General features: G+C 50.6%; 6 protein-coding genes across 6 annotated transcripts; 3 read left to right on the top strand and 3 right to left on the bottom strand.

Annotated features, from left to right (window-relative positions):
• Window positions 1-884: 884 nt before the first annotated feature.
• On the top strand, window positions 885-3,622 carry ASPGLDRAFT_27618 (uncharacterized protein; the record flags this gene model as incomplete). Its single annotated transcript, XM_022543676.1, has 4 exons — window positions 885-909; window positions 973-1,086; window positions 1,144-1,418; window positions 1,475-3,622. The coding sequence occupies 4 exons, from the start codon at window positions 885-887 to the stop codon at window positions 3,620-3,622; spliced, it is 2,562 nt and encodes an 853-aa protein (XP_022398936.1).
• Window positions 3,623-4,216: 594 nt separating this feature from the next.
• Window positions 4,217-6,376, bottom strand: ASPGLDRAFT_49652 (uncharacterized protein). The gene has a single exon (XM_022547149.1). It carries the CDS (start codon window positions 6,147-6,149, stop codon window positions 4,683-4,685), a length of 1,467 nt encoding a protein of 488 aa, XP_022398937.1. The 5' UTR covers window positions 6,150-6,376; the 3' UTR covers window positions 4,217-4,682.
• sod2 (superoxide dismutase sodB) lies at window positions 6,360-7,554 on the bottom strand. The gene is made up of 4 exons (XM_022547150.1): window positions 7,348-7,554; window positions 6,739-7,145; window positions 6,610-6,677; window positions 6,360-6,558 (listed from the first exon to the last, which is right to left on the bottom strand). Exons 1-4 carry the CDS (start codon window positions 7,472-7,474, stop codon window positions 6,471-6,473), a joined length of 690 nt encoding a protein of 229 aa, XP_022398938.1. The 5' UTR covers window positions 7,475-7,554; the 3' UTR covers window positions 6,360-6,470.
• Window positions 7,555-7,729: 175 nt separating this feature from the next.
• On the top strand, window positions 7,730-10,185 carry ASPGLDRAFT_49654 (putative G-patch domain protein (TFIP11)). Its single transcript, XM_022547151.1, has one exon. It carries the CDS (start codon window positions 7,798-7,800, stop codon window positions 10,090-10,092), a length of 2,295 nt encoding a protein of 764 aa, XP_022398939.1. The 5' UTR covers window positions 7,730-7,797; the 3' UTR covers window positions 10,093-10,185.
• A 4,242-nt stretch (window positions 10,186-14,427) lies between these two features.
• Window positions 14,428-16,595, bottom strand: ASPGLDRAFT_582872 (uncharacterized protein). Its single transcript, XM_022548307.1, has 3 exons — window positions 14,649-16,595; window positions 14,536-14,595; window positions 14,428-14,468 (listed from the first exon to the last, which is right to left on the bottom strand). Exon 1 carries the CDS (start codon window positions 16,394-16,396, stop codon window positions 14,657-14,659), a length of 1,740 nt encoding a protein of 579 aa, XP_022398940.1. The 5' UTR covers window positions 16,397-16,595; the 3' UTR covers window positions 14,428-14,468; window positions 14,536-14,595; window positions 14,649-14,656.
• Window positions 16,596-17,850: 1,255 nt separating this feature from the next.
• Window positions 17,851-19,572, top strand: ASPGLDRAFT_49656 (DUF409 domain protein). Its single transcript, XM_022547152.1, has 3 exons — window positions 17,851-18,232; window positions 18,283-18,895; window positions 18,952-19,572. The coding sequence occupies exons 1-3, from the start codon at window positions 17,893-17,895 to the stop codon at window positions 19,388-19,390; spliced, it is 1,392 nt and encodes a 463-aa protein (XP_022398941.1). The 5' UTR covers window positions 17,851-17,892; the 3' UTR covers window positions 19,391-19,572.
• Window positions 19,573-19,601: the final 29 nt, after the last annotated feature.

Raw genomic sequence — 19,601 nt, forward strand, 5'->3', positions numbered from 1 at the left:
CGGCGATCGCCTATCTATGCCCGACTGCAGGTACATAGACGGGATTGATAGAGCTCATTGAGTACAGTAATACATCAACAAGTACTTGTATAGAACCGTTGTACATTCACTACATCGGAGTAGAAAGTTGACCCAAATTCCACATCGCGTGGCGACCAACAAGTCGTTGGGAGCATTCCGTGGATCACGGGGTCTGTTCTCTACTGCTTCTCTCCCCGATGGATCGACTCCGTTGTCCTCCAATCCACATTCCCACCGTCTTTTCTTCCTTCTGTGTCTTTTCCTTCCTTCTCTCTCTCTCCTCTTTCTCCCCTCACTCAATGTGTGTCTCTCCTCATCCCCTCTTGGAATTTATCCACTTATCATCATCATCGCCGGAACAATTAACCACCATCGTGGCTCCCCCTCACGTTGTGCAGCTGCAATATTCATTACTGGCATTCGTTCCTGTCGACCTCACTTACTTACATGCTGCATCCTCCTTACGTCCAACTCACATCTTGTCAACCAGGTAACTACCAGGTGATGTGCTGCTCCTAATTTAGGTCCCCTTGGCGGCCACTATGGACAAAAAACAGAGACACTGCTCCGTCTCGGTGTCTTCCTGCTTAGCCGACCATTCGCGATACCCATTGCATCACACTCGTTGTCGCAGCGAATCGCTGAAGAACCTTCCTAACGGTGCGTTGTATATATATATATATATATATATATATATATATATATATATATATATTTTTTTTTTTTTTTCTTCTTCTTGTAATTTGATGGAATTGGCGCGTCTTCTCTTCAATCAAACGTGTTGTTGACATGCCGTTTGCATAGACACCCCGGAATCTCCTCGTCAAGTATCCCTTGTTCGCATCAAGGATCAAGAACTCGCCATGCAAACTCCTCCGAGAAAGTCAGGTACGCTCGCAATCAATTCGACTGTATATCCTACCACGCGTGACGGAATTGACAATCGTTCAGAGATGGTATCGGCCAACGACCAATCGCCCACCAAGTCGCCCACCAAGTCGCCCACCAAAAGAACACCAGGGAGACCCGGAACTCCAGGAACACCAGGGACGCCTCGACGAGCTGGTATGTTGTTACACTGTCGGTTGTGGTGGTAAAATACTGATGACGCTTGTTGTGCAGGAACCCCGGAAGCCGGTAGCACGCTCGTGAACCCTTCCTCCGCTCTCCTCCAAGATCTGTTAAAAGAACAACGTGCCTGTCGAGGTTCACGGACAGCGACAGAAGAAATGGATGCTCAGGTGCCACGAACCCCGGATCGTCCTTCCGCCCGGTCGCGATCGCAGTCCCAATCCCAATCTCAGGACGATACGAGCGATAAACAGAAGAGGGTCAATTCGGCTTTGTCAGCGGGTTTAAGACAACCGCGGGAAATGGGTGTCAGGGAAATGGATCAGGTTGGTTGTTCCCCTATTTATCTGGATAATGTCTAGACTGACCATTATTCCCGCAGTACGTGTCCAAGATGAACAAACAGAACTTTGACCTGAAATTGGAAATCTTCCACCGCACCCAGCAAGTTTCAGCCTTGGAAAAGAGGTTGGAACGCATGGAGGAACTGGAAGAAGAGGTGAAGCGGATACGTGCATTGGAAGATGAGTTGCAAGAGCTGCGCCATGCAGAGGAGGACAACCAGCGGCTACGTGAGTCGAACGAGCAACTGCGGCAAGAGCTTGACAAACGAGACCAGGCAGTTACAGAGGCAGTTGATCTCATCTGTCAGCTAGAGACGAAAGTGGCTGAACTGGAGGCGGCAAACCCATCAAGACCGTCCACGGCTCCCAGCGAGGGGCCCGATGCTGCAACGCCGAGACAGAGTGCCTTTGTTGATATTCCGGAGAGAACGACGTCGAAACGAGCTACGAAGCTTGATCAGCACCGCAATGCATCCCCCGAACGTCCTCATCTTCAGAGCGCACCGTCTTTTCTCCGCGACGAAAACAGAACACCCGCCTTGCGCGGTCTATACCTTCCCAGTGGCAACCAGTCACAGTCGGCCATGAGTGTGATTACGAAGAGTGAGAGCTTGAACTCCATGAATGAGAACGCAGAGCCTGCTTCCCCAAGACTGAGCGCCCTGAGTGAATGCAGTGACCTGGTTCCCGAAGAAGTTTCTGTCCTACAAGAGGAAGTCGATCAACCTGAGATTGCGAGTCGAGGTGAGGAATCAGAGGCAGGCAGTTCTGACACGTTTGGACGGAAGTTCCAGATTCGCTCGCAGGAAAGGAAACGTGCACACATCGATCAATGGATACGGCCCGTGCCGGGTGTGTACTCGAACCAGAATGGCTCTCCAAGGCAGAAGAAGCGGTCCAATGACTCGATGGATCCCCGCCAGAGGGTACGAATGGATGGTTTGTTCGGAGGCTCAAGGCTTCCACCTACTCCGGATACAATGAGTACCGCACCGCGTAACAACCGGTCGAATGGTAGTATCCAAGCAGCCAAAGGCCGGAAGCAATATCCTGGCCGGCCCCGTTCCTTTGATGAATTGACATCGCGCCGAAGCTCGGACAACAGTGCGCGGACTGGTAGCATGGGCACTAATATGAGTGACACTTCAACTCGTGAGATGCAGGGCATTGAAAGACATGAAACACCTGCGATAGCTCCATTGAATTCCATCTCAACAAAACATCGTCGCCACGCGTCTTGCCAGGAATCTACTACTTCATGGGATGGCACAGAACACCACGGTGAGAGCGATAGCAAGAGCAAGCGACACACAGTAAACCTCCCGTCTTCCTCTCCACAGTTGACTCCACAGGATTGGGTTGAGGCGGCCAACTCCATTCCTGAAGAAAAGACAGGCTATCACAAGCCCGGCAAATACTACCAGAACAGTGTGTCGATGGGTGCTAGACATCCAGGCAAAGCAAGTATCGATGTACGACGGCATAGCATGGATTCCGCCATCCGTCGGTCTACCAAAGAGCCCACCTTAGATCCTCATTCTCTTGAATTTGCACCTCATCCTGCAGTGCGACCACCAGCGCCTGTACCAGAACCTACACGACGGCGAATCAGTTTCCGGCCGCCGTTCTTTAGCCGCTTTGGAAACTCTCGTCGTCTGCAACAATCTGCTACCGAGGACTCTAGGAGTAGCGAGGAGCACGCACCAGCTCCTGTTGTACCAAAAGCCCGTAACTCGGGGATGAAGTCAACACCCAAGCTTCTTGAATACCGGCCGGCTTCCAGCCGCGCAGAACTAAGCCCTGCGATCCCGACATACGCGGACCCTGCCCAGCGGGCTCTTGTTCACTCTTCTACAGAATCAAACATGCTCTCCAACGGCACTCGGCCTATCACCTCCAATAGCAAGGAGCACAAACGCCGCAGCTCCCTTTCAATAATCGGCTGGATGAAGGGGGCAACCAGCAAGAAGTCGGAACCTAGTTCCCCAATCACACCCACACAGTCCAACAATGCAATGAGAAGCAGGAGATCATCATTACGAATGACTCCTGACATACCAGGCACTGCCAAGGATACGGCAGCAAACAACAGTACCCAGGCTTTCGCCGGCAGTCCCAATCCCGACGAAGCGGGACGCCGATTGAGATACATCGAACGGCGCGGTCATCGAGATTCACTGAGGTGAACAGTCTCAGTCGAACCAGATGACGGGCCTAACCATGCTTAATGTCTTTTTCTTATTAACTTACCAACTACCCACCATGTCCTTACACCTACACACTTACTTACATTCTGTACTATTCACGCCTTGCGATTTGATACCCCTACATATGTGTTATTTTCAATGAACTACGATAACGAAGGCAAGGACGAACATGATTATGTACCATTTTACCATTTACTACCCACACTTAGGTTGTTGATCCTGTCCAGCAATCCTCATCACTCTTTTACAGGCGAGCCCATGTGGCCGGATTAACTGTACCCTGCAGGTACGGGGACGTCGATACCGGAGTTTTATGTCTTATGTTTCTACGGAGTATGTATCATGTTTATATTTTCTTATTTATTCTCGGATGGAGTGGTTTCTTGTGGCTCTAAAATTACAGTTACAGGCGTTATGGATCTGGATGTTATCAAAATTAGCGTACGGTTTAATGAATCCAAGGGGAGTTTCGATCCTCGTTTGTTTACTCCAACCAACTAGTCTATGCTTGATCCGTGGGTAGAATTTTAATAAATTTAGATATACCAGTATCTATGATTCAGTCTAATGTACAAATGCCCATGTTCAAATTGATAGTCACGCCTGTTCCGTTTCATCCCGATTTAGTTGAACCAAAGCCAATAGTTACCGTGCCGTACTCCGTAAGATCCATGTATGTTCAAGTGCATTTTTGTTGCTGTTGCTGTTAGATGTTAGATGTCCACAGTAGACCTTTTGTGCGTTATTATTCCGTATTTGCAGTGCCACGACGACGTGGCGTCTATTGTCGAGCCGTATTTGGTATGTATTATGTTGCGTTTTTCTTGCAAGTACTCCGGCAGAAAGATAAAAGAAAGAAAGGTACGTTGCGTTCCCCGAAAACGGCCTGACATTGTCGATGGCACATTCCGATTGCAGGGACCAGGAATGCGCATGCGGTAAGGGGCAGAGGTACAAAAGACAAGTCCTCCCGAGGACCTCCTCCGTCTTGACTTGTTTCTGTCTTGTACCCTTTGTCGTCCGGCCACCTTGGCGAGAATCAATACCAATTCGTCCCCGCCTCACCAAGCCTCTTCCCCTTCGGATTCATATTCAGAACCCGTTGACCAGGGATAGTATCATCCGTGAGCGCTGACTCGAACGTCCCCGAGATGGTTCTCTTCCCTAATACCTTGAACGAATCATATCTCTCTCCCTCCCCGTTGGCCGCTGCCCACTCCGGCGAGGACTTCGGACTTGTTCCATCGCCCAGATCGCACCAGCGGGTAACGACGATGGCATGTCGGAAGTGTATGCTCTTCGGATTCGCGCGGTCTTCGGTGAGTTTGATCTCGACGAGGTATTCGGAGGGACAGTCGGGACAGCGACGCATGGGACGACATTTCCCGCATAGTGTCGTGATAGCATTGGGGTTGTAGGTGCGGCCGTGAGACATGTCTTTGGCTCTTTGCTCAACACCTTGCAGGCCGGCTGTGGCGCGGGGTTTGGGGATATGGGTTAGCGCGCATTTGCAGGTATTCATGAGTTCGCCGTCGCGCCAATGCGCGCACGCCGAGAAGAACGGCCAGTAGTCGTCGCGGGAGTAGAGGAGGAGGCGTTGTGAACTGGGAGGGAGGTCCGGGGGTGCGAAGGTCGAGCTTACGACTCGCATGAGGAGGCGGCCTCTGTTGACGAGGTAGCGGGAGTGGTGGGACCAGCCGTCGCGTTGCCAGCGGCGGGAGAGGGATTCGACAGTGATGCCGTATTTGGGGGAGAAGCGGTAGGCGCGCAGTGCGAGTTGAACGAAGGCGAAGTATAGGTTGCGGCCGTGGGTGATTCGGTGACGGGGTGCGGGCAGCGTTGTGTTGCGCGCATTTGGACACTCGAAGAGCGGATTGAGGACATTTGCAGGTTGGAGTTTCTCGCGACCTTCTTGCGTTCGACGGTGGAATTTCGCACAGGGGAAGCAGAGCAGATGGTGCGGTAGGAAGCGGTCCTGCGATACCAGGAACTCAGCCCGATACTCGCGGTTCTCGGGATAGCCCAGTTCGATCCAGGGACCTGGACCGAGTCGATTGAACAAGGTTTTGTTGGCGAAAGCTAAGCTGGCTCTGCCGGCGGGATCGAGGTTCTCGGCTACCATGCCCCAGAGCGGCATTGATAGACTGGCTATTAATGGTTCGCCTGGTCGTTGAGGGTCATATTCCCAGTCCTCTGCATCTTGTTCGTGGTTCCCCGTGCCATGGATTCCAAGTGAATGGAGGATCGTGGTGTAGTCGCGGTTCTCTCCCAATTGCGAGTCGATCTGTCCAGTTGCTGCCCGGTATTTCTCCTGATGAGCCTGCAACGGAGCGATTTTAGGGACCGGGGGGATATCATCGTCGAGCTTGTGTGCCAGGGCAGTTGAGCGAAGGTCCGGAGTGGATGCGTTAGCCTTGCGGAGGACTCGGCGAGACCTCTTGGGTCGGAGAGCGTTGGCAAAGAAGGCCCGGAAGCCCTGTCCCTCGCCGGGACTTTCAACGGACATAGTCAATACGTAGGATGAGGAATTAAAGAACGAAGGAACAGCATCCGAAAAGAAAAAGATGAAGTCGCAAGAAATTGAAACAGGGAAAATGAAAGGATGGAGTCGATGATCACTCAATACGGTAAGATTACGTGTGATACCACCGTTACAGAGCCGCGGTTCTCCGGTGCCATAGAAGTATACAAATCACTACATCATGATTACTGTAAAGGACATCAGAATAGCCAATTCATTCATTAACTAGTAAAGTCATCTTATTCAAGCACAGTAAAATACGCTCAAAAGTCAATTGCGTCAAAATATACAGTGCTTTTCATGCGCTTACGAGAAGCGCTTCTCAACGGCCTTCCAGTTGACGATGTCCCAGATGGCCTTGAAGTACTCGGCCTTGCGGTTCTGGTATTGGAGGCTGTTACATGTTAGCGTACTGTTCATGGCTATTCAACCATGGTAGACTTACTAGTAGGCGTGCTCCCAGGCGTCAATACCGAGGAGGGGCTGGAACTGGCCAACGACAGGGTCCTGGTTCTGTTGTGTATCAGCCATTTGATCTTATTCTCGTATTTCGTAGTCTTCCTCGGGGTCTTACAGCGTAGGTGCGGACGCTAATCTGACCGGTTTGCTTGTCCTTGACGAGCCAAGCCCAGCCACTGCCCTGGATACCAGCAAGAGCAGTGTTAATCTGTGCCTGGAGCTTGTCGAGACCGCCAAAGGTGTTGTCGATGGCAGAAGCGAGAGCACCCGACGGGGGCTCACCACCACCAGCGTTCTTGGGGGCCAAGTTCTCCCAGAAGAGAGTGTGGTTCAGGTGACCACCACCGTTGAAGTTGATGGCGGGCTTGAGAGCAATCTGAGCGGAAATGTCGCCCTTGTGCTGAGCCTCCTGGAGCTGCTCAACGGCGGCATTGTAGTTGTTGACGTAGGTGTTGTGGTGAGCCTTGTGGTGAAGCTCCATGATCTGACCGGAGATGGCAGGCTCCAGAGCACCATAGTCGTCTGCATTGAGTAGACATGTTAGACCGTTGCGTAAACAGGATTGCTATGCCATCACGCCAATCGAGGGGCAGATTAAAAATCCAGTGGGCGCCGAGAACATGGAGGATCCATCCCACATAAATGATAGCGGGGAATCACTCCTGCTATGCCCAATGGCCCAGGATCAAGACAGAATGCAATCACAGAATAAGCCAATACTTACACGACAGATCAGGCAGAGTAGCCTTGCCCCGGGCAAAAGTCAAGCCCGCAACGCCAGCTCTGGGAGTAGCCGAAGCTCCAGAACGGAGGGCAGCGCGGGTAGAGGTACGGAAGAGAGAAGCAGCCATGATGTGTGGTATATGGGGTATCTTTTGGGTATATGAGAAGGTGTGTGTAGAGAGAGAGAGAGAGAGCAATGGAGGGAAAGAAGAAAGAGGGAAAGGAAGAACGGAAATAAAAAGCGAGCAGAGAGCGACAAGAAAGTAACCGGACGAAAACGTCATTGTTGCTCGGGGCTCGGGATCTTGATTTCTCCGCCTTCCGATGGACCGTTGGCCGATATTGACGACGCGGTTACTAACCCCATGCCAAGAGACTTCCACGACTGTACTCTGTATGTTTATCTTGATGCTGCGCTGAAGGTAGCGCTATACTAGAGCATCTGCTGGCCATGGAATCCCCCTCAAACTCGTCTTTCGGCGGCCAGAAACGCAAGATCGCCGACATGAGCTCCGACGAAGACGATGCGCGCCCTGCGACGAGCTTTCGCGGCTTCAAGAAAGCTTCATCTCGATCCGAATCGCCTCCGCCATCTGGCTTAGGAGCCCGTCGAAATCCCATGATGCAGGCAGCCACCCCCGCTCCGGGAGGCGGAAATTCCACCGGGGGGTTAAAAGGCGCCAACTCGTTCGCGGCGCGCATGATGGCTAAGATGGGATATAAAGAAGGTCAAGGTCTAGGATCTGGCGGCCAGGGTATTGTCAATCCGATTGAGGCGCAGGCTCGTCCGCAGGGTATCGGTTTGGGTGCGGTCCGGGAGAAGACGAAACAAGCTCGAGAGGAGGAGAAACGGGCCGCCGCCTTACGGGGAGAAGAAGTGGAAGAAGATAGTTCGGATGAGGAACGGAAGCGACGACAGAAGAAGAAGGAAGCGCGCAAACGAGCAGGGGAGCGCAGTGAGACAGGTACCCCGGTTCCTCGTGTTGCAAAACCCAAGTTCCGCACGGCTCGAGAGATCGAGGAGGACATGGATGGCCTGGAAGTTCCGAATGTGCTCAAGTCTTTGATTGATGCAACCGGGAAGGAGCAGAAAGTCTTGACCTCGACAGCCGGGTTAATGGCCCAGCAAGAGTTTGTGAGCTCAGGCGAAGGGGAGGCTGCGAAGATTGCACGACGGGCCCGACACGATTTAGAAGCTTTCGCCGATGAATGGAAAGGCTTGACAGAACGGAAAAAGTATATTGAGATGGAGGAGGCACAATTAGTGGATCAGCTGGACACAAACCAGCAAAAGATCGATCAATTCACGGAGCTGGTTACAGCCGTTGGGCAGCTGGAGATCTTCCAGGATGAGAGCATTGCAGGGAAGTTCGAGGAAGTCACCAGCAAGCTCGAAGCACTGCAAGTCAAATATAACGATCACATCGACGAATATCGTTTATCAGAAACGGCAGTAGCCGCGATCCATCCTCTCTTCCGCCAGGCGATGGAAGAGTGGGAACCTCTGCAGGACCCAACATTCCTACTATCACATCTACGTCGTCTCCAGCCCTTGTTGTCTCGCAAGGGCGAAGACGAACACAGAACCCGGTCATCAACATCACCCTACGAAACCATGATCTACACCTTATGGCTACCCCGTGTGCGCTCCGCACTTCTCAACGACTGGGATGTATTCGACCCGGGCCCGGCCACGACGCTGGTCGTCTCGTGGAAAGAGGCTCTCCCATCATTTGTATACGCTAACCTTCTCGATCAACAAATCGTCCCGAAGCTAAGCGGCGGCCTGAAACAATGGAAGCCGCGCAGCAGTCGACGACATCCATCCTCAGAACACAGCTCACGCTTCCCCTGGTGGCTCTTCACATGGCTCCAATACCTCGACGAAAAACACACAAACCCCAAACAACCAACAGGGCTCATGTCCGACGCGAAGCGCAAATTCCGCGTCGTTCTGGATACCTGGGACCTCCGCAAAGGCGTCGTCAGCGGCGTGGAGCTATGGAAAGCTGCCCTGGGGTCCGAATTCGACGTTTGTCTACGCAATCATCTCCTCCCGCGTCTGGGTCGCCATCTCCGCGAAGACTTCGAAGTCAACCCGCAAGACCAGGACCTAACGCCACTGGAAGACGTCTTCAAATGGAAGGACTGGTTTGCGCCCAACGTACTGGGCATCCTGCTCGTTGCAGAATTCTTCCCCAAATGGCACTACATCCTCTACATCTGGCTCACCAACGATCCCAACTACGAAGAAGTCGGCGAGTGGTTCTCCTGGTGGCGGTCACAAATCCCGCGCGAAACCAATGAACTCGCCATCGTCGACGACGAATGGAAGAAGGGTCTACAAACCATGGACCTCGCATCCCGCCTCGGCGATCGTGCCGCTACCGAACTTCCCCCACCAACAGAACAACCATCCGCCGCCCCAGAACCTCAACCCCAAGCCCAACCCACACAACCACCACCAGCAGAAACTCGCAAGCCCCGCGTGGTCGAGGAAGTCGCCTTCAAGGATATCCTCGAAAACTGGAGCGCCGAACAAGGCCTCCTCATCATCCCGCTCCGCGAGGCGCATCCGCAAAACGGGCAGCCGCTGTTCCGCATTACGGCCAGTGCTACTGGGCGTGGTGGCGTTGTTGCGTTCATCCAAGGGGATGTAGTTTGGATGCAGAATAAGAAGGCGAAGGAGATTTGGGAGCCGGTTGGGTTGGACGAGGGGTTGGTTGAGAAGGCAGAGGGGAGGTAAATTGTCTCTTAGTAGTAATGGCATATAGAAGGAATGGAATGGGTATATTTGCATGTATATGGATACTTGGATAGAAATCAAACTGAACGACTCTTTACCTTTGCTAAATGAGGCCAATCATGCTCTAAACTTATCTGTTCTAAAAGTATAACAGACTCAAGAAATTTCCTGATGCGCTCTACATGTTGCCGTTAGCCATAGCAAATATAGAGCATTCACTTGCTCAGGTTCCCATTCACTTTCCCATCTCTTTGTGCTTATTTTCATATCAAACCCCTCCTACGCTCTCCGTCATCCGCGCTCTAGCTTTACACAGAAGCGTAGAAAAAGTGAGATTGATGTCAATCACCCACACTTGTTCACAGGAGTATCTCAAATGGATAGCTAGCAGAGGAATGAAGAGCAGTGGCGTACTTGCCTATAACATACACCAAAAGGGAAACATAATAATCTCAGGAAGCAGTATGAGATAACCCCATGTAAGTTCAAGAACACAAAAACGTGGTGATATATGATATGTTGACTCGCCCAAGTCCAGGCCTCAGATACAATCAACCAACATCATTGTTATCTCAGACAATAATCTGAGCAGCTACAAGCCTTCATCGCTGCAATTTTTCGAGAAAGAGATCTTTGGTGGTTTGTCGACAAGACAAGAACACTGAGACAAACTTCTGTATATGGGACTGTTTTCTGACAGAATGTCGAAGGACACATGCTGGGCGTGCGACAGGGTCAGAAGGAATTTGCAATGTGCCCATATAATTCCCAGAGGTGACGCGAAGGTATTCATTTCCACTAGCCGACTATGATAAAAGTGACTACCAACCTCTAACGAATATAACAACAGAGTGTCTACATCCACATCATTCCCAATCGCAGATTACGAAAACGGTATGACTTCATGCGCTACATGTCACATTCTCTTAGACGACATGCTAAACCTAGGCTGGATGTTCGTCTCCACAGACTCCGACTACTTTATCGAGTACGAGATCGAGGACCGAAAAGCGTGCCTTCAAGGCCAGTAAAAAACCCGAGGCCGCAACGTGCCGGACAGATTCGAATTTTTAACCTGGCAGAGAATGACTGGCGCCCAGCCCAAATGCCATTATGCCACTATGCCCACATACACCAGGTATTCAGTGGGCCCAGAGCAGTGGGGTTCTTCAGCGCTGATCACTGGCGACAAAGAGTGGCATGGGTGCCATACACGGAGATCCGCGACGCATGGCGTGAGGATTCTCGGAGCTGTTGGAAACGACTGGGATTATATGGGACTTTAGGGACCTCTCATTTCATATACATCAATGACACCAAATCCGGACCCAGGTTGATATGGTTCTTAATACCAATGGATTCATTGACTACGAACTAGCGAGCCGTGATAAACGAAAGCCCTAATTTAAGCATAAGCTGTCCCTAGAGAAAAGACGACAGAGGCTACACAGGCGACTTTTCACAAATTTCTCCATACACAACGTACACGAAGCACGCGAAATGGGCCCAAAATGATGGACATCCACTCGCAGTTATCTGCATAGCCTAGAGTCGGGCTCGCAAAGCGATCAGCTACAAGGGACTTGCTACTTAATGGTTGAGCTTATGCCCAATGCAGCTTGAGTTTTGGTTATTATTCCAAGATCTTGATTTTTTTTTTATCAAATTGAAAAAAAAATAAAAAGTAAAATAAAGATAGGGCATGTGCTCGAACGTGAATCCGCAGACAGCGCAGAGCTAAATCTGCCAGAAAGCTACTGGCTCCTTGTCACGAATTACCCCTTATAGGAATACAGTCATACATGAATTACCAGAATAATCTAGTATACGATATACACGAGAGACGCCATAGGAAGTGGGCGTTCTCCGCGTATGTGACTGGAGGACATTTTTTATGGTAATGCAGATAAAACCGGTCGGCGTCAGTCTTTCTCCCGAGGTTTCAAACTACCTCACTACAGATGCCTTGGAAATGTTCGGGTGCCCCCGAGACATCGCTGGCCATTGAAGCCCTAATATAGGATGAGAACTTGTTAGCTGGCCATCGCTCATGTCGATATGAGGTGATTAAAAGCCTTCTTAGGGCGTCAAATTGACGATCCCCAGTCATAGAAGTTGCGAAGTCCATAGTCAGTAATACCGGAAGGCAAAGGTTCTTGGATATTTTTCCCGCAGAAATAAGGCCAGAGCTTGATTTGATGTCCAACGGAATGCTAACATAGAGGCGTCGAATGATATGAATAAGACAGAAACTGTCATGACATGACTTACAGAACATGGAGAAATAAAGAAGAACCATACCAGCGCCCAACAATTGCAAGTTGTTGTTGTCGTCCGGTTATCTGTGCTAACCATGTCATCGGCATCAACATAAAGCGCATACCGCTAGATACCACGAAAGAGACGTCCAAAAATCCAAAGCTCCGGAATTCCTCAGACAAGCTCGCAACGAACCATGTTCCCGTGCTACGCCATGCGGCTAGTGGAAAGACGAAAACCCTCTAGCGGAATACGATTTGCTTGAAGAGTCTTCTAAAGACGCCAGGAACAACCTTTCACGTCTACCCACAGAAGCTGGAGATCTCTACAGGGGGCACCTTTCAGACCCCCCAGCCCACGTTATCCTCGACATACCGTCCACCAACCGTTACCAAAAAAAAAAAAAAAAAAAAAAAAAAAAAACAGGGCGGAGATAAAGACGGAACACCAAAGGAAAGGGAAAGAAGGTAACAAATGATAAGCCAAACACGATTTCCAAAGCCAGAACAAACCCTGAAGCCAAGAAAGGAGAAAGAAAATACATACCAACCTCCACCTCAGCCCTCACTATCAATCAATATTTGAATTTCAAGGCATAAGCTCTCCGAGTCAATGGATACCAGATCCATTTCATCTTTCTACCCATCCAACCTCGGTTGATTGTACCGCATGTTCAGGACAGAAGTGTGGAATTCAGAAATACTGAATTCTTGCGTTGTCAAAGGCCTCTCGCCCGAAGCAGTATGGGAAGATGCCCCGCTTCATTTAGTGCGTCCTCCAGCCGCTATATGACAACGATGACCGTGAAGCAGATCAAACGATACTTATACGCTATACTGGTCCGTCATAAAACATGATGAATTCACCAAAGCGCACAGCGCTGAGCTGTGATAATACAGGGATTCCGTCGTGCGCCACGTGTGTTGAAGTGAAGTATACAGTGGACGAAAAGGCGAGGTCGTCTTTTCTCCATTTCCCCTCTTGCTTGACTAACCTGATGCTAATATTGTTCGAATGGTAAGTGCTTATACGATAACAGATCAAATACTAAGCCAAAGCAACACCGCACTCCATAACGGAGACGTTAACTTGCCTCTCTTGACTTGCTCAGCGTGACGCAATCAACAACCACACAAAACGACAAGAAACCTCCAAACGCATATAAAAAGTGATCCGGCAAGAGATATTTGCGATATACGAATCTCAACCAGCAACTCGTCAGCTAGTCAATACCTGGCCTGTGACATGGCTATCCATGAAGGTGGCCATGAACACAACAACAAAGCAATACGTATGTGATTCGCAATGCGCCAGTATCCTGTGGGATTTCAATGGCAGATAGACCAGGTCGCATCTACTGCAAAGTCATCTCACTGCCTACGGAATGGTATCAGATGGCAGGCTCCTACCCATCTTTTGCAATCCATATGTTTCTGAACTCAACTCAGAAATGGCAGAGTTCATTCTTCGATATAACGCGCTCTCTCAGAGCACTCATTTTCAGCCACCTGCATTCCAAACTCCCTATAGGGTACGTCTTTCACACTCGCCACATGAGACCTCGCCAATAACTGTTAAAGGACGACTAAGTCGAACCTGCAGGTGCCCGGGGCACAGAAAACCCAGTTGCGAGCCTCTATCCAGACAAGATTAACCAAATGGTATGAAGAAAAGATGAGGGGCTAGTTTCAGCAAACCACTACCTTATGGTAGACACGACGGCGTGGACTGGATCATTGCAGAAGTTGCCAACTTTACTAGTAATTGGCATATCGAGACCAGAAAAAGAAAGTTGTGTACCACGATCACGTACGGCTGGCTAAATGGGAGTCCTGCCTTCCGCATCCCCAATGCTGGGCTTCTACAGATGAAAGAGGGTATACCTCTGACAAGATGAGGAAAGGAATGGATGAACAGTTTATGCAATTACATTTAACATCACAGATACATATGCGAACTATATACATACATTTGCTTGTACATGCTGCAATGCCAATCAATCAACTCAAGTCATACTTGGTACATACGCATACATGTTCTGCGTAAATCACTGCAAAAGCAGAAGTAGAGATAGGAAAAAGAAAAGAGCAGAGTAATCATGAATCATGGGATATACGCTATGTGCAAAAAATGGATATCAACTCGCTCAAATATGGAAATGCGCCGTGAAACGCCAGATGCGACTTTTTGGTATCTTTCTGGTCTCGACCTCTGCAAGAGGGAGTTGTAAATGGAAAGGAGATGAGAATAGAAGAGAGTAGAGAAGGAGTTGCGACACAAGCACCAGGCTTGTGTTGATGGTTTTTCAATGGTGTCGTCGGAAGATGCAGTGGAAAAACCCCCTGATGCAGTGTCGACGCTTCGACTTGGGGGCGGGAGGACTAGACTCTGAGGTTTGTCCATCGAGTCCCCTGGAGGTTGTGGGTTCGGTTTGCGGCACGCGTTGGCTGGCTTTGCGACGAGGTTTCTCCGATGTAGGCTGAGGGTTGGTAAATTTGACCGTACTCCCAGATTCCCCGTTTTGGACATGCCCATTACCGTTCATAAGGCTTTCCGATGGAATTGCCTCTAGGCCAGTGACCCCGTTGCGAGAGAGGTCGTTCGGGGGCAAGAAGCTGTGTCGTTGAGGTCGCTTGCTACCCGAGCTTCGTCGGTTGGATCGTTCAATGAAGGCGGCACCCGTGGAGTTGGAACGTTTCGCCAACCTGGCAGAGGCCAACGACTTGAGGCGCTCCGATGGCAATGGAACATTGGACATAGACACGCGGTGTTTCCGTGGCGGGTTTTCCATTGGACCTTCCTTGTCGACCGAAAAGTAATCAGGGGTATGCTTGATGGTAGTTGGTGAAGCATGTCTGGACGCAGCAGGCGAGGAGATCTTCGAGTTCAACACCAAGGCAGAATCGTTGTAGCTGAAGTTGTGCGACCAACCCTCTCGAAAAGCGACCCAGATACTGGTGATGATGATCAGGAGGCGTAGATCATCATCCACAGCGATCACGTTGCGATCTAGTGGAGTGTCGTCGGAACCGTCGCTGATCATGGACATGGCGGATGTGGGAAGACTATTGGGAGCAGCGGTGGGCATCGAATATTGGTCAAAGACCTCGAGGTTGTTGCGAGTCATGCTAGCGAGCACTGGATGGCGGCGAGTGTTGGGGTTGATGACGCTGAAGGTGAATCGCTTGGATTCCGGCTGGACTGGCGAACCCGGGGGACCGGATACGCGACGGTTCTTCGATCCACGCGGAACCCACCGTAGCGTTTGGACACCCTGGGCCGTGCGGGCAACGAACTCGTAGGCACCGTTGGGGAGGGGTGTTGCTTCCCATGCAGGACCATGGTTGAAGCATATTTCCGCTTTCCCTTTGGACAAGTCCTCCTCATTAAGCAGCTGGCAAATGGTTGCAACCACCTGTTGTTCATCGTCATCGCTGTCGTCGCCCTGCGACGTCCTATCTCTTGGATCCGCCTCATACAAGTCGCTGGTCACGATGATCAGGTCATTGGGACCAAGACCATTCTTGCCGCGAAAGATTGTGGGGAATTTGCGCGCGAGTCGGGTTAGGAAGATGGTCGAGGGGAGGACGTCGAGGACAGGAAGCGGACGCGGAGTGAGAGACACCTGCTGGAGCTGCAACAGGAGCTTGGGGCGGATTTTGAAGCATCGATTATGGGCATGGCTGGCGGGGTGAGCCAATTGGTAGGACGTTTTTGGTCGTAATGACTTTCTGACGGATTGCGAGCGGCCGACACGAGATGCGCGAAAGCCAGTATCGACGACGGAATGCTCTCCGTCGCTGGACAGGACGGATTCGACAGGACTCCGTGTCATATCGCGCAGGCTGGAACCCTGCGTTGCCTGTGGTTCCATGCCCTTGTATTTATTGTAGATGGTCCCTAAGCTCGGTAAGGAGGACAGAGCAGTCAATGGCGAGGAGGCTCTGGTGGGGGGATTGGAGAGTTGCGAAGAGGGTTGGGGGCCGACTAGATCGCTCTCGTGGGCAGCGGCGGCGTCAGCAGTCAATCCGAGATTAAACAGCATTCCTGGGAATCTGACGACCACAGAGGGGATGCCACAGGCGCATCGATAAACCAGTTGGTGGTTGGTTGTCGTATTTCGTGGATGGTCCTCACTGGAGCCAGGTCGCAGTGACGACTGGAGGGATTGAGATAGAGATGAGGAAAGGAATGACAGAGGATAAAGAGAATAGAGACAAAGAGAGCGACTCCTGAGATAGTGGAGGAGAGGGGAAGATCAGGTTTCTGACTGACTGAAATGCAAGGAATAAGCAGATTGCAGGAGGGCAAAAAGAAAAAGAAAAAGAACGAGAGGAGTAACAGAGATGATATACGGAAACCGGCCCCCCGTCACAGGCGGTATCCGAGGATAGGATCCGTCAGTGATGATTCTCCATAGACTATGTACTAATATGTAAATGAATGGAAAGTTCGATGCTAAATCTTCATCGCATTTTCACACATGGAAGCCGATCCGTGGAAACGCAGACCGACTGGAGATCGGCAAGGCTAGTTTTATGTCCGGCACTATTTAATTTCACAATTTCACCCTCACCGTATTCTTCCTTTTTTTTTTTTTTTTTACCGGATTTCCCTGGAATATAACATTGAAATGATATAAAAATTCTACAGTGCAATTGTCCGATTAAAACCTGTTTCTTTTACAGTTCAATAATGATACAATGGACACCTGAGTAAGCAACAGGCACCATCATATATTCTTTCAGCCCCGTGGGTCACCTGGTCTTGGCCCCCGGTCGCCGGGAGGTCCGAAAACGCCGGCGGAGGGTTCCAGTGCCGTGGCGGGCTTGCTATACTCCGACTGCCGAGCACTAGGAGCCCGGATTATTCAACGCTCCATGATGATACATAACTAACTAGTACTATAGAGCAGTGGAAGAGAGATCGCCGACTTACAATTACGGAGTACAAGTACATATCCGTGCTCGGTCTGACAGGTCCCCGTCCGGAGATACGGAGACCAGAGACGAGGCACAAAGTGTATCAGCTGAAATTACAGAGTTTTACTAGTACTCGGGACAGCTGAACTGATTCATAACTGATTCATAACTGAGTAATTTCCCGTATAGAGCTGTGTCCTCCGCCATTGGACAGTCGGGATCCTCGCGGTCAGTGTTCCGTAGGGCTGAGTCCGACCGAGGATCTGTTGTTCATCAGTCAATACGAATACGATGCCAACAGTACATCTTACTTGTACAGTAGTATGCACATAGACATTCCTTCGTACTTCGTACTTCGTACAGCTATCCTACGTTGTTTCACTACCCCGTACATATGATGAATTACCACTTCGTATCACTAATGAAACGTTCGCCACGCCTTGGCATCGCCGCTATGCTGATTAACACTAATCCAGTTATGCAGCTAACTATGCATCCAATGCCGAGGAATCTGACCACTTGGCATACTTACCCCATCCAGACATCACATGATGGAGAATACTTGCGCTGACATAGTCGGGAGCGCTGATCCATTGCCTCACCACTTTAACTTATGATCATGTCCTCTGTTAAGCAGGTCGACCGGCCTTCATTGCTCAATCCCCTTCGGCCGCTCTGGAGTCTGACGGTCGCGTTTGTCCTGTGGAAATCGCTCCTTTTTCTCGTCGTCATCGCTTGTCCTGGCCCTGGCTATGATACGTCCACCTCTCTGTTGCCCTATTTGAATCCGTCCCCAACGCGTCCCGCCGCGGATGCCGGTGTCGGCTCCACGCTTCCCCTCAAGTTCGTTCGATGGGACCCCATTTACTTTGTCCACATTGTCCAGCATGGCTACGTCTATGAGCAGGAATGGGCTTTTGGCTATGGCTTTACCAGGATCTGGAGATTTGTTGCTTCCTGTATGTCTCATCTTTTATGTAAAAGGACCAATCGCTAAACCTAGGCTTAGTTCTCAATCCTTCCGCGGAAGTCGGCAATGTCGCCCAGGTAGCCTGGGTGGGCGTCGGGCTCGCCCACTTGGCCCATTATTTATCCGTCCTAGCCCTCTATAAACTTTCGGCCAACGTTTTTGGTCGCGAGACCCCGACGCAGAGGCTCGTCTGCTTCCTGTCAGCGGCTCTGCATATCATCGCCCCGGCCGGGGCGTTTCTGTCTGCGCCTTACCCAGAACCTATTTTCTCGTTTCTTAACATCTTTGGCCTGTACCTCTACTCGTCATCGTTCCTGGACGATGGCGCGGGGAGGAGATTACCTCGGGATGCCAAGCTGCTTGGTGCCGCCGTATCCTTCGCAGTCGCGACCACCGTCCGTAGCAATGGCATCCTAAGTGGGTTCTTGTTTGCCTATGATGCGATCTGGCAACTTCGGAGGATACTCCTCCACGGCTTGTCTTGGGATGTAGTCATGCGTCTGGGTGTCATTGTTGTGGGTGGCTGTGTTGTGGCATTGGGGATAATCCTGCCCCAGTGGGTTGCCTATACGACATACTGTACAACCAGTAGCAGGCCATGGTGTCAATGGACGTTACCCAGTATATACGGCTGGGTGCAGGAACAATATTGGTAAGTGCCCCTCCATGGCTTATAGCGGGGAACAGCGCATTAATTCGTATCGACAGGAACGTGGGATTCCTCCGGTACTGGACCGTATCTAATATCCCTCTTTTCCTACTCGCTGCGCCTATGCTTGTACTGCTTTGCTATGCCTCACTGTGGGCATTGAAGATGCCTTGGGCCGCTGTCAAGGAACGGCCAACGACCGTACTTGATCGAACAATGTCTCCTGAGGCCACCGATTCGTTATTGGTCCGCCTTGCAGTTCCCCAGGGCCTCCTTGCAGTGATGGCTTTTACAAGCTACCATGTTCAGATTATCAACCGTATCTCTTCCGGCTATCCACTGTGGTATTGGTACTTAGTATGCCTGGTCGTGGATCGCGCAGGAGGGTCACCGTCCGCCGCCAAGTCTAATCGCCTATTTGCCATGGTGTTGCAAGCTATGGTGATCTATGGGTTTATACAGGCGGTTCTTTACGGTTCTTTTCTTCCTCCAGCTTAGTAATGGCTGGGAAATAGTTTGAGGCTCTATATACTAATGCCATGTCATTATTTCCTTCTTTGTACAATTGTTTATTGTGTCGCGTGTACATCGGCCTGGGGGGAATGAAAACCAAAGAAAGACACCTGTCAGTATATAATTATTATCTATTAGAACTAATTTCTAATGAGCTTTTGCCATCAATACAATCCCTGTCCCAACTCCTCACAGC

Source organism: Aspergillus glaucus (genome assembly GCF_001890805.1).
Source record: "Aspergillus glaucus CBS 516.65 unplaced genomic scaffold ASPGLscaffold_16, whole genome shotgun sequence".
Classification (NCBI taxonomy): domain Eukaryota; kingdom Fungi; phylum Ascomycota; class Eurotiomycetes; order Eurotiales; family Aspergillaceae; genus Aspergillus; species Aspergillus glaucus.

Coding starts and splice junctions, on each gene's coding strand:
- ASPGLDRAFT_49652 (XM_022547149.1), bottom strand. CDS start 6,149: ATGTCCGTTGAAAGTCCCGGCGAGGGACAGGGCTTCCGGGCCTTCTTT.
- sod2 (XM_022547150.1), bottom strand. CDS start 7,474: ATGGCTGCTTCTCTCTTCCGTACCTCTACCCGCGCTGCCCTCCGTTCT. Junction 7,146..7,347: donor TACTCTGCCTGATCTGTCGT/GTAAGTATTGGC, acceptor TACTCAATGCAG/ACGACTATGGTGCTCTGGAG. Junction 6,678..6,738: donor TTAGCGTCCGCACCTACGCT/GTAAGACCCCGA, acceptor GATACACAACAG/AACCAGGACCCTGTCGTTGG.
- ASPGLDRAFT_49654 (XM_022547151.1), top strand. CDS start 7,798: ATGGAATCCCCCTCAAACTCGTCTTTCGGCGGCCAGAAACGCAAGATC.
- ASPGLDRAFT_582872 (XM_022548307.1), bottom strand. CDS start 16,396: ATGCTGTTTAATCTCGGATTGACTGCTGACGCCGCCGCTGCCCACGAG.
- ASPGLDRAFT_49656 (XM_022547152.1), top strand. CDS start 17,893: ATGTCCTCTGTTAAGCAGGTCGACCGGCCTTCATTGCTCAATCCCCTT. Junction 18,233..18,282: donor CTGGAGATTTGTTGCTTCCT/GTATGTCTCATC, acceptor ACCTAGGCTTAG/TTCTCAATCCTTCCGCGGAA. Junction 18,896..18,951: donor TGGGTGCAGGAACAATATTG/GTAAGTGCCCCT, acceptor TCGTATCGACAG/GAACGTGGGATTCCTCCGGT.